This window comes from Brachionichthys hirsutus, chromosome 21, assembly GCF_040956055.1.
Source record: "Brachionichthys hirsutus isolate HB-005 chromosome 21, CSIRO-AGI_Bhir_v1, whole genome shotgun sequence".
Lineage (NCBI taxonomy): Eukaryota > Metazoa > Chordata > Actinopteri > Lophiiformes > Brachionichthyidae > Brachionichthys > Brachionichthys hirsutus.
The window spans coordinates 9,963,067-9,976,934 of NC_090917.1; the positions used below are offsets into that span (position 1 = coordinate 9,963,067).

At 50.0% G+C, this 13,868-nt stretch overlaps 1 protein-coding gene across 1 annotated transcript; it reads right to left on the reverse strand.

Moving 5' to 3' along the window:
• Positions 1 to 9,575, reverse strand: dcxr (dicarbonyl/L-xylulose reductase). The gene is made up of 8 exons (XM_068754688.1): positions 9,524 to 9,575; positions 8,857 to 8,954; positions 4,805 to 4,959; positions 4,548 to 4,590; positions 4,031 to 4,130; positions 2,236 to 2,300; positions 1,614 to 1,731; positions 1 to 131 (listed from the first exon to the last, which is right to left on the reverse strand). The coding sequence occupies exons 1-8, from the start codon at positions 9,573 to 9,575 to the stop codon at positions 28 to 30; spliced, it is 735 nt and encodes a 244-aa protein (XP_068610789.1). The 3' UTR covers positions 1 to 27.
• Between the last annotated feature and the right edge of the window lie 4,293 nt (positions 9,576 to 13,868).

Below are 13,868 nucleotides of genomic sequence, written 5' to 3' on the forward strand. Positions count from 1 at the left end.
GGGGGGGGGGGGGGGCAGCCAGGAGGCTCAGCAGGCCAAGAAACCTCCATCCACCGGGAGAGTCACTCCAGTCGTCATGTTGCTTTTATCACTCAGCAGGAATAAGATGCTGTTCACCACGTCGTCCACCTCTGCACACGCACACACACACACACACACACGCACAGACACACACACACGCACAGACACACACACACGCACACACAGACACACATACTAAAGTAAATAAGGAGAGTTAACTCTCATCATGACGTTTACATTCAGGATTATATTCATGTATCACCATTGGCTGCATTAAAGGCACCAGTAGTTCTGCTGATGGGTTGATTTGTGTCTGTAATAAACCCTGTAATAAACCCTGTAATAAACCCTTTAATGCTTTACAAAGGCAGTCTACTTTACTTTAGCACACTGAACTGTGTAATATAAGCAAAAATAAAACCAGCCTCAGGCTGCAGGGGGGGCGGGTGAAGCGAGCCTAATAGTAATAATAATAGTAATAATAATAATAATAATAGTAATAGTAATAATAATAGTAATAGTAATAATAATAATAATAATAGTAATAATAATAGTAATAATAATAGTAATAATAATAATAATAGTAATAATAATAGTAATAATAATAATAATAGTAATAATAGTAATAGTAATAATAATAGTAATAGTAATAATAGTAATAATAGTAATAATAATAGTAATAATAATAATATTAATAGTAATAGTAATAGTAATAATAGTAGTAATAATAGTAATAATAATAATAATAATAATAATAATAGTAATAGTAATAATAATAGTAATAGTAATAATAATAATAATAGTAATAATAATAGTAATAATAATAATAATAGTAATAGTAATAATAATAATAATAGTAATAATAATAGTAATAATAATAATAGTAATAGTAATAGTAATAATAATAGTAATAGTAATAATAATAATAATAGTAATAATAATAGTAATAGTAATAATAATAGTAATAGTAATATTAATAGTAATAGTAATAATAATAATAATAATAATAATAATAATAATAGTAATAATAATAGTAATAGTAATAATAATAGTAATAGTAATAATAATAGTAATAGTAATAATAATAGTAATAGTAATAATAATAGTAATAATAATAATAATAGTAATAATAATAGTAATAATAATAGACTTATAATAATAGTAATAATAATAGTAATAATAATAATAATAGTAATAATAATAACAATAGTAATAATAATAGTAATAATAATAATAATAGTAATAATAGTAATAGTAATAATAATAGTAATAATAGTAATAATAGTAATAATAATAGTAATAATAATAATATTAATAGTAATAGTAATAGTAATAATAGTAGTAATAATAGTAATAATAATAATATTAATAGTAATAGTAATAATAATAGTACTAGTAATAATAATAGCAATAGTAGTAATAATAATAATAGTAATAATAATAGTAATAGTAATAATAGTAATAATAATAATAGTAATAGCAATAATAATAGTAATAATAATAATAATAATAATAAATGTGCACAGTGACGTCCTTAAACAGTGTGTGCCTGCAGAAATAATCAGAATACCCGAGGAAATTCGGTAAATCACCTGCGAAGCGTCCAAGGGGGACACGGGACAGCAGGGTCTGGGCTCTGTCGGGGCTGCTCCAGGCCAGGCGCCCCATCTCTGTCATCACCACTGTGGGGTTCACACTGTTCACGCGAATCTGTTCGTCAGTGAGAATAGCATTATCATCATCTAGAACCCAACATTATTAAACTCAATCTTTAACTCCTTCAGTGCCAGCCGTTGACAGCTCGGCTACGCTGAGTACCGGCCATTTGCCCGATATTCCAAGACCCCAGAACATTATGTACCAGGTCGCCGGAGCGGGACGATAAAGTGAGCCTGACCCGGATTGATCAGACGAGCGGGTCCCGTCCTGATCACCGTTGCGTAAATAAATGTGTTATTACAACATCAAAAGCTCATTGTCCGTGTTGTTGTTATTGTTTTCTAGAAGTAAACAACTGATGGTCTCCAACGTCTAAATGGCTGTTTAAGGTTGCCGACCCCTGCTTTATTCTAATGGTGTTGAAAGTAAGGACCAACACCAAGGAACCTTCAGCCAATAACACCTCTTGCCATTTAAAAAAAGCAGCAACAAAAATATTTTGTGCATCATCATGGTCACCTTGTTACAGGGAGTTATCATGTTGAAGAAGCGTACCTGGTGTGGTCCTAGTTCGAGCGCCATCACTTTAGTCAGCATGTCCAGCGCTCCTTTGGTGGCACCTGAACAAAGGAACACAACAGCATCATCAGCATAAACATGACATCGTATGTTACAGATGGGGTGGCTGATAGGGTTATTTGCATATTTTAATTTGTTTAATGTAACTTATGGAAAAGAACAGCCCCATCTGGTGGGCAACGATGTTGTGCACTGTGAAGGTATCGTGATGTCACTAGGGTCAAGGGGTGGAGCCATGAACTTTATAAATAAACGTGATCCGGGAAGCGGAAACAGTTAGTTGAGGAAGCATGTGCCCCGTTCGGTCCAGGCTGCGTGAGAGAAAAAGTAACTTGGAGTCTGCCTGTTTCATTTCGGTGCATTTGTAAATTAATACAACAATGTTAGAGACTTCATCCCTAACAGTGGCACAGGGTATAGCGCAGTTGTCTCGGTGAAGTCGTGCTACATCTAACAGTAATGACTAAATACAAAAACATACAAGTACAGACACATCACAAAACAGCAGCATCAGGAGTGGATACACAGATGTATACTAGCAGCAGTAAACTAGCGTAATCACGCAGTGCAAATGGAACAGTGCAAGTTATCAGTTACGAATGTTCAGGAGTCCGGGACAGAACCATTAAGTGTTCATGAGTCTTACGGCTGAGGGAAAGAAGCTGTTCTTGTGGCGGGAGGTTCTGGTCCGGATGGACCGTAGCCTCCTGCCTGAGGGGAGAGGGTCAAAGAGTCCGTGTCCAGGGTGGGAAGGGTCGGCTGTGATCCGACCTGCACGCCTCCGAGTCCTGGAGACATACAGGTCCTGGAGCGATGGCAGCTTGCAGCCGATCACCTTCTCCGCAGCACGTACAATGCGCTGCACTCTGTGTCTGTCCCTGGTGGTGGCGCCAGCGTACCACACGGTGATGGAGGAGGTGAGGACGCACTCCACGGTGGAGGTGTAGAACTGCACCAACATCTGGGTCGGCAGCTTGAGTTTCCTCAGCTGCCGCTGGAAGTACATCCTCTGCTGAGCCTTCTTGATGAGGGAGCTGATGGTCGGCTCCCCCTTGAGGTCCCGGGTGATGGTGGTGCCCAGGAAGCGGAAAGAGTCCACGATGGAGATGGGGGTAGGGGAGTCTGTGAGGGCGAGGGGGGGCGGTGGGACTGTGACTTTCCTGAAGTCCACGATCATCTCCACTGTTTTCTGGCTGTTCAGCTCCAGGTTGTTGCTGCTACACCAGGACACCAGCCGGTCCACCTCCCTCCTGTAGGCAGACTCATCACCGTCCGAGATGAGCCCGATGAGGGTGGTGTCGTCCGCAAACTTAATCAGTTTGACGGACTGATGGCTGGAGGTGCAGCAGTTGGTGTACAGGGAGAAGAGCCAGGGGGAAAGTACACAGCCCTGGGGGGATCCAGCGGGTCCAGGGGGGGGGCGGTGAGGGTCTTCAGGTGGTGGAGAACCAGGCGCTCAAAGGACTTCATGACTACAGATGTCAGGAACTTGTATGTTCTCCCCGTTTTCACCGGGTTCTACGGTTCCCAAACGCATGCAATTTTGGTGAATTGAACACACAGAGATTGTCTTTGGTTTGCCCTTTTTGTGGCAAAAAAAAAGTGCACTGGCGATGCTTCCAGGGAGTCGCTTACCTCTCGCCCCTAGAGGAACTGGGAGAGGCTGCAGCATCACCCGTGAGGCGGATAAAGACGGACCACTGGAACCAGCACCACGGTAAACACTCCTCATTCATTAAGTAATATAAATATGACAGGATGCGTGACTCACAGTACACAGCGTGATCCCTGAAGGCACATTGGGAGGCCTGGCTGGACACGTTAACGATGGAGCCGCCGGAGCCTCTGGCCTTCATCCCACGAGCCACGACCTGCCCACACAGAAAGACCTTTCAGAAGCACAAGCCAGTCTCCTTTCCATTTGTGCAATTGTAACTGATTCTATACCGGAACGAGTGCTGGTTCAGGTACTCGTCTCCTGCACACGCGCTGTGTTTGCATCATTTTCGTGATTTTGGCTTTATCTGTGTATATTCTTTATAATGAGTGATAGGTCCAAATAAAGCTTGGTGTATAACCAGCCTCAGCACCACAAGCTCCAAGGAGACGCCGTCCCGCCCGGGTGGAAAGATGCCAATTTCTTTATTTAAATACACACGCACACTAAAGAGCTGCTTTTTCCCCCTAAAATCTGAATCTGTACTAAAAAAATAAATCACAGGTTCTATTTAAATATGACAAAGGAATCAGGTACACTGGTACAGGAATACATACTGAATATTTTCTACCTGAGAGACATGCATCACAGCTTTCACATTTACATTGAACAACCTGGAGATGAAAAAAAACATAATTAATACAACAGCTCATGGCTATGATGTAAAATAGTGCTGAATTGTCCCTGTTCGGCGCCATTTTCTGCTGCAGCCGGGGCAGCTGGGGCCCAGGAGATAAGAGCGGTCCACTCATCAGATTTCTAGCTCTAACCTCATCGCTCCTTGAGTAGGGACCGGACCAACAAGTAAGACGTGTTTAATTGTCTTACTTGTCAAATTGTTCAGGTGTAACATCCAGAAAAGGCTGCAAATCGGAACAGCCGGCATTATTCACAAGCAGATCTATGGGGCCGACATCCTGCAGGGTTGCTTCTGTGGCCCCCCAGTCTGCCAGGTCTACACAAACTGGAATGATGGACGCACACTGTAAGAAGAAGTCAACAGCAAACACTGAGGTAGAGAAGGAAGACGGTCTAAATGTAAATCACACAGCCATGGATGGGTCCTCCAGTAGGCCCACCACTTGCAGGAGGATCAAAGGGCTCTGGTGCATTGTGGACTGGGTGGGGGTTTGAGTCAATGGACATGACGTTCTGATCCGACAGCTGTACGACAGCAGTGAAGTGTGCAGTAGAGCAACAGGGGAGTTTAGTGTAGAGGTGGGATGCACCAGGGATCAGCTCTGAGCCCCTTTCTGGTTGCCATGGTGATGGATAGACTAACAGATGAGGTGAGACAGGAAGCTCCTCTGAATATGATGTTTGCAGATGACATTGTGATCTGCAGGTAGAGGAGAATCTAGAGAAGTGCAGGTCTGCTCTAGAAAAGAGAGGAGGAGTCAAACAGAGTGTGAAATATGTACAGCTGTGTGTAGATTTCATCGATTAAATATGCGCTAGAATACTTTGATCTTTAGTTCAGAACCAGCTACTTCTCACAGGTAACTGTCACAACTTCCTTCTCGTTCGCGCTTTAACGCAGTCGGACGCTGAGCGTCTACTGACTTCTAGGGGAAGCGTGGCGTGGGCTGTTCCACTGCGCGAAACTGGGCGCTCATTGGATAAATGCTGGGCTTTGTCCCGCCAATCGGACGCTCAGGGTCTCTGGGGGTCTCTGGGGGTCTCTGGGGCAGCGGGCTGGCCTGGACGCTCAGCGTCTCTGGGGGTCTCTGGGGGTCTCTGGGGCAGCGGGCTGGCCTGGACGCTCAGCGTCTCTGGGGGTCTCTGGGGGTCTCTGGGGGTCTCTGGGGTCTCTGGGGGTCTCTGGGGCAGCGGGCTGGCCTGGACGCTCAGCGTCTCTGGGGGTCTCTGGGGGTCTCTGGGGCAGCGGGCTGGCCTGGACGCTCAGCGTCACTGGGGGTCTCTGGGGGTCTCTGGGGTCTCTGGGGGTCTCTGGGGCAGCGGGCTGGCCTGGACGCTCAGCGTCTCTGGGGTCTCTGGGGGTCTCTGGGGCAGCGGGCTGGCCTGGACGCTCAGCGTCTCTGGGGGTCTCTGGGGGTCTCTGGGGCAGCGGGCTGGCCTGGACGCTCAGCGTCACTGGGGGTCTCTGGGGGTCTCTGGGGTCTCTGGGGGTCTCTGGGGCAGCGGGCTGGCCTGGACGCTCAGCGTCGCTGGGGGTCTCTGGGGGTCTCTGGGGGTCTCTGGGGGTCTCTGGGGCAGCGGGCTGGCCTGGACGCTCAGCGTCTCTGGGGGTCTCTGGGGTCTCTGGGGGTCTCTGGGGGTCTCTGGGGGTCTCTGGGGCAGCGGGCTGGCCTGGACGCTCAGCGTCTCTGGGGGGTCTCTGGGGTCTCTGGGGGTCTCTGGGGTCTCTGGGGTCTCTGGGGGTCTCTGGGGCAGCGGGCTGGCCTGGACGCTCAGCGTCTCTGGGGGTCTCTGGGGTCTCTGGGGGTCTCTGGGGGTCTCTGGGGCAGCGGGCTGGCCTGGACGCTCAGCGTCTCTGGGGGTCTCTGGGGTCTCTGGGGGTCTCTGGGGGTCTCTGGGGCAGCGGGCTGGCCTGGACGCTCAGCGTCGCTGGGGGTCTCTGGGGGTCTCTGGGGCAGCGGGCTGGCCTGGACGCTCAGCGTCTCTGGGGGTCTCTGGGGGTCTCTGGGGCAGCGGGCTGGCCTGGACGCTCAGCGTCTCTGGGGGTCTCTGGGGTCCTCTGGGGGTCTCTGGGGGTCTCTGGGGCAGTGGGCTGGCCTGGACGCTCAGCGTCTCTGGGGGTCTCTGGGGCAGTGGGCTGGCCTGGACGCTCAGCGTCTCTGGGGGTCTCTGGGGGTCTCTGGGGCAGCGGGCTGGCCTGGACGCTCAGCGTCGCTGGGGGTCTCTGGGGGTCTCTGGGGGTCTCTGGGGGTCTCTGGGGGTCTCTGGGGCAGCGGGCTGGCCTGGACGCTCAGCGTCTCTGGGGGTCTCTGGGGTCTCTGGGGGTCTCTGGGGTCTCTGGGGGTCTCTGGGGGTCTCTGGGGTCTCTGGGGGTCTCTGGGGGTCTCTGGGGCAGCGGGCTGGCCTGGACGCTCAGCGTCTCTGGGGGTCTCTGGGGTCTCTGGGGGTCTCTGGGGCAGCGGGCTGGCCTGGACGCTCAGCGTCTCTGGGGGGTCTCTGGGGTCTCTGGGGGTCTCTGGGGTCTCTGGGGGTCTCTGGGGTCTCTGGGGGTCTCTGGGGCAGCGGGCTGGCCTGGACGCTCAGCGTCTCTGGGGGTCTCTGGGGTCTCTGGGGGTCTCTGGGGGTCTCTGGGGGTCTCTGGGGGTCTCTGGGGCAGCGGGCTGGCCTGGACGCTCAGCGTCTCTGGGGGTCTCTGGGGTCTCTGGGGGTCTCTGGGGCAGCGGGCTGGCCTGGACGCTCAGCGTCGCTGGGGGTCTCTGGGGGTCTCTGGGGGTCTCTGGGGCAGCGGGCTGGCCTGGACGCTCAGCGTCTCTGGGGGTCTCTGGGGTCTCTGGGGGTCTCTGGGGGTCTCTGGGGGTCTCTGGGGCAGCGGGCTGGCCTGGACGCTCAGCGTCTCTGGGGGTCTCTGGGGGTCTCTGGGGGTCTCTGGGGCAGCGGGCTGGCCTGGACGCTCAGCGTCTCTGGGGGTCTCTGGGGGTCTCTGGGGCAGCGGGCTGGCCTGGACGCTCAGCGTCTCTGGGGGTCTCTGGGGCAGCGGGCTGGCCTGGACGCTCAGCGTCTCTGGGGGTCTCTGGGGTCTCTGGGGGTCTCTGGGGGTCTCTGGGGCAGCGGGCTGGCCTGGACGCTCAGCGTCGCTGGGGGTCTCTGGGGGTCTCTGGGGGTCTCTGGGGCAGCGGGCTGGCCTGGACGCTCAGCGTCTCTGGGGGTCTCTGGGGTCTCTGGGGGTCTCTGGGGGTCTCTGGGGTCTCTGGGGGTCTCTGGGGGTCTCTGGGGGTCTCTGGGGCAGCGGGCTGGCCTGGACGCTCAGCGTCTCTGGGGGTCTCTGGGGGTCTCTGGGGCAGCGGGCTGGCCTGGACGCTCAGCGTCTCTGGGGGTCTCTGGGGGTCTCTGGGGCAGCGGGCTGGCCTGGACGCTCAGCGTCTCTGGGGGTCTCTGGGGTCTCTGGGGGTCTCTGGGGGTCTCTGGGGGTCTCTGGGGCAGCGGGCTGGCCTGGACGCTCAGCGTCGCTGGGGGTCTCTGGGGTCTCTGGGGGTCTCTGGGGCAGCGGGCTGGCCTGGACGCTCAGCGTCGCTGGGGGTCTCTGGGGGTCTCTGGGGCAGCGGGCTGGCCTGGACGCTCAGCGTCTCTGGGGGTCTCTGGGGTCTCTGGGGGTCTCTGGGGGTCTCTGGGGGTCTCTGGGGCAGCGGGCTGGCCTGGACGCTCAGCGTCTCTGGGGGTCTCTGGGGGTCTCTGGGGGTCTCTGGGGCAGCGGGCTGGCCTGGACGCTCAGCGTCTCTGGGGGTCTCTGGGGGTCTCTGGGGCAGCGGGCTGGCCTGGACGCTCAGCGTCTCTGGGGGTCTCTGGGGTCTCTGGGGGTCTCTGGGGCAGCGGGCTGGCCTGGACGCTCAGCGTCGCTGGGGGTCTCTGGGGGTCTCTGGGGGTCTCTGGGGTCTCTGGGGGTCTCTGGGGCAGCGGGCTGGCCTGGACGCTCAGCGTCGCTGGGGGTCTCTGGGGGTCTCTGGGGGTCTCTGGGGCAGCGGGCTGGCCTGGACGCTCAGCTTCTGCATGATGATCGGATGTTCTGTCTGAGGCTGTCTGAATACGCGAATCTGCGATCTGGAAGTATAAACCTCCACCGGAGCATTTTCCAAGTTTTCACCAACCCCCAACGACTTAGACGGACAGGAGGGTGTGGAGGGGTCAAAGGCCAAGCAAAGGGGTCCCCCTTATGTGCACCGTGGATGTGTGTGTGAGGAAGGTACCTGCTGCACCAGACTGTCCAGGTCGGCCTGTGTGCGAGTCACCGCTGCCACCTTTGCCCCGCAGCGTGCCAGCCTGAGAGCCGTCGCCCGACCAATCCCTGAATCACAAAAACACAAAAACACATTCTTTTATTTTACCACAATTTTCTTCTTTTATCAATAGTTTTAATCTGCACCGATATTCAGCATTTGACGCATATTGGCATCTGATCAATTTAAAACTGCTTTATTTTGGCTCTGATGACGTAGCATTGTCCCACCCACAGCACCATCTCATTGGTTACACGCAGAGCCATGGCACAGGGAGCAGCCAATCAGCAGTGAGAGCTGCACGGCGCTCCCGCATGTTTGAGCGGATCGATCCGTGCTTTTCTCCCATAAATGATCATTTCCTGCTGGCGTTAGCGGCTTTGTTTGGAGGCGGGGCTTATCAATGTTGTGGGAAAGTGGACGCGCATGCAGTGAACGATGACGGGCAGCTGTCAATCATACCGGTCGCTTGAGTGAAGGAGAGAAAGGGGAGGAGCAGCGGACCCGCGCTGGTGTCGCTCTGACTTTAACAATTAAAATAAAACACGTGGCGGTGACATTAAAATGCGGGACGCAGCCTCAATTTGCGGTGCCGTCCCGCACAATGCGGGGGCCGGGCTCCCTCTGTCGGCTTTACCTTTTCCTGCTCCGGTGACGAGAGCTCGTTTGCCTGCAAATGAAACGTCCATGTTCGGGAACAGCACGGAGATCGATTAGGTCACGTGAGAAACCACGTGCGGCAGTGTCCGACCAAACCTCACGTGACCGCCTTCCTTTGTGCCACGTCATACATCCGAACGTGACTTTAATTTGTTTTACTTTGTTGCAATACAGCATTGAACATCAAAGGAAACCATGTAAAGTAGATATTTACCACATGTTTATAACAAGCGTTCTATAAACAGCTGTTCATTTCGCTCTGAGTTTAAATATGACCTCTGCTCTTAAGCGGGTATTGCATCCTTGCCTTATAACCAGAGATACTAGTAGTAAATACCACTGCTAATGTCTCTGATGCATCTAGAAACACTATAGTTTAACACTCTTCTAATTACATTTGGAAGTTGTCAAATCGTTTCTATGATCATGAACATGAATCTTAGTGTTGGTGTAAATCTTAGTAACGCTATTCCATTTGTCTTTCTCTTCCATTTAGCAGCTCATCTGCATCACTTCCTTCTCCGAGCATCTCGTGTGTATTTTAATCCCAGTTCTGCTGCCTTAAGGCTCAACTCCTAGACCGATCCTTCGCTCACTCGTGAACAAGAGCCTGAGATCCTTGAGGCAGAGACTCCCCACCGACCCGGGGAGGGGAGACCACCTTTCCCTGGTAGAGAACCATGGCCTCGGATTTGGAGGCGCTGATCCTCATTCCACTCGCTTCAGTACTCAAAGATGTCCACAAAAAGCAGAGATGAAATCATTTGCCCCCCAAACCAGACCCCCTCCAGCCCCTGGCTGCATCTATAAAGATTATGAACAGGGCCGGGGACAAAGGGCAGCCCTGCCGGAGTCCAACACGGACCTGGAAGAGGTTTGACTTCCTGCCAGCAATGCGAACCAAGCTCTGACTTCAATCATACAGGCCCCGGACCCCATACTCCCCAAGCACCCCCGACAAGATACTGTGAGGCTCGAGGTCAACCCCTTCTCCAAATCCACAAAACACGTGTGAACTGGCTGGGTGAACGCCCATGAACCCTCCAGCACCTGATGGAAGAGCAGAGCTGGTCCAGTGTTCCACGGCCGGGATGGAAGCCACGCAGCAGTGGTACAAGGTTTACTAAAACATGAGAAAATGAGAGTAGAGCAACCCATCGGGTGAATGCATCAAACTTTATTATACCACACACAGCAGTGGTACAAGGTTTACTAAAACATGAGAAAATGAGAGCAGAGCAACCCATCGGGTGAATGCATCAAACTTTATTATACCACACACAGCAGTGGTACAAGGTTTACTAAAACATGAGAAAATGAGAGTAGAGCAACCCATCGGGTGAATGCATCAAACTTTATTATACCACACACAGCAGTGGTACAAGGTTTACTAAAACATGAGAAAATGAGAGCAGAGCAACCCATCGGGTGAATGCATCAAACTTTATTATACCACACACAGCAGTGGTACAAGGTTTACTAAAACATGAGAAAATGAGAGTAGAGCAACCCATCGGGTGAATGCATCAAACTTTATTATACCACACACAGCAGTGGTACAAGGTTTACCAAAACATGAGAAAATGAGAGTAGAGCAACCCATCGGGTGAATGCATCAAACTTTATTATACCACACACAGCAGTGGTACAAGGTTTACTAAAACATGAGAAAATGAGAGTAGAGCAACCCATCGGGTGAATGCATCAAACTTTATTATACCACACACAGCAGTGGTACAAGGTTTACTAAAACATGAGAAAATGAGAGTAGAGCAACCCATCGGGTGAATGCATCAAACTTTATTATACCACACACAGCAGTGGTACAAGGTTTACTAAAACATGAGAAAATGAGAGTAGAGCAACCCATCGGGTGAATGCATCAAACTTTATTATACCACACACAGCAGTGGTACAAGGTTTACTAAAACATGAGAAAATGAGAGTAGAGCAACCCATCGGGTGAATGCATCAAACTTTATTATACCACACACAGCAGTGGTACAAGGTTTACTAAAACATGAGAAAATGAGAGCAGAGCAACCCATCGGGTGAATGCATCAAACTTTATTATACCACACACAGCAGTGGTACAAGGTTTACTAAAACATGAGAAAATGAGAGTAGAGCAACCCATCGGGTGAATGCATCAAACTTTATTATACCACACACAGCAGTGGTACAAGGTTTACTAAAACATGAGAGACACACTGGTGTGAGCTGGGCGGGCGGACAACCAGTTTATTGAGTACAATAAGAACTGCATCATAATTAACAGGAGGAAACGATTGTTCATTAGAAAGATATCTGCCAAGTACAATTATAATTTCCATAATTATGTTTTTATAATTATGTTCGCATAATGACAAATTAAGTATCTTGAATCTTGAATTATAATATATAGCAGATGGTCAGCCCCCCCACACTGTGTACTTGCAGTTCCTGGACCGAGCTCGTAACTCAAATCACAATTGAATCCGTTCAGGCGTCTAACAATGGAATAAACTTTTTAATTGTTACATAGATACGCAGACAATGATATACAGAATTACCGTAATATAACATATGGTTTTATTACGAGTTTTACCTTCTAGACAGACGAAAGCACTAACAGGCGAGCAGCAGGGGGGTGAGACGGTACGCAGACCCTTGATACCGAAAGGTTGACACGCTCTCAGTGAGATTCCTGAGGCTGAAAGGAACGTCAAGTTTAGCGTGAAATTATATTTCACCATGTGAAACAAGGTAAGGTTATACGAGTCGTCATGACTACATCAATGGCAAACAGTCAACAAACTAGACCGCTCAGAACGGACCCAGAAGTGATGGATCCACCTTTATAGACGTCAGTTTAGTATAAATAGTCTTTGTGATCACGTCTCAGGAATAACAAAAGATAATGTTTGCTACCATGGGCGTGGTCAACGCCATCACAGAAACTACAATCATGACACGCCATTACTGTTGAAACCCTCTGAACAGGACTCAGGTGAGAACATTCAGGTGCATCCGTGTGACTCCCTCGCGTCCCCACCTAGTGACGAGCACCGAGTGAGTCTCAAACATTATTCTGAGTTAACGAACGGAAATAAAAGAACTATGTAGACATTTAACTACTTGTAGCTTGAGGCCTTGCAGCTCAGCAGCCTTTATAAGTAAAGTGACTTTATCTTATAAGCGACCAGACTTTGACCCGTTTGCAGTAACTCAGTCACCAGTGGTCACGTCAATATTCAGCTACCGGAAATCTTCATGCTCTATTTAACCTTTAGGTTGGTAAGTCTTTAACCAGACTGAACAAGCACCTGAGGAATCTCCCTTTGGACTTGTTGTTGACTCTTAACAGAGGAAAAAGGAAAAACGGTGATGAAACTTAAAAGGGATCTGTGGCTCTGTTCACCCAGCCCATAACAGACACCAATGTGTGTAGCATTGTACCTGAGAGGCGACGGTGTAGCTAGTAACAGCATCACATTTACATCTGAATACACCTGTAAGCAGCAACGGGCTTTTTGATGCTATAAGCTGAACCTAAAAGCCAAGAATCAGAGTATCCTTCATTCACAGAACAAAAAATACAGTTACAAAGGGCCATTCTGGTCTCTAAATCTGTCTAACCGTCTATCTCACCTGCCAATTTCCCCAGAGCTAGCCAGAGCAGCAATCGCTAGCCAGAGCAGCAATCGCTAGCCAGAGCAGCAATCGCTAGCCAGAGCCGCAATCGCTAGCCAGAGCAGCAATCGCTAGCCAGAGCCGCAATCGCTAGCCAGAGCAGCAATCGCTAGCCAGAGCAGCAATCGCTAGCCAGAGCCACAATCGCTAGCCAGAGCAGCAATCGCTAGCCAGAGCAGCAATCGCTAGCCAGAGCAGCAATCGCTAGCCAGAGCCGCAATCGCTAGCCAGAGCAGCAATCGCTTGCCAGAGCCGCAATCGCTAGCCAGAGCAGCAATCGCTAGCCAGAGCAGCAATCGCTAGCCAGAGCCACAATCGCTAGCCAGAGCAGCAATCGCTAGCCAGAGCCGCAATCGCTAGCCAGAGCAGCAATCGCTAGCCAGAGCAGCAATCGCTAGCCAGAGCAGCAATCGCTAGCCAGAGCTAGACGAGAACCCTGGATTAAAAGACAAGAACTTGGAATTTATGAAAGAAATAAACGTGAACATGAAGGACAGAAGCAATTATTGAGAGGCACAACATTATGATTGCCTCGTCTTCAAGAAGATCTGAATTAATAAAAATTGGCATAAATCTGCTGATCAGAAGAAAATTGCTATGATGTAACCCCCCCCCCCCTGAAATAATCCAAATGACGTGCAAAGTATTTC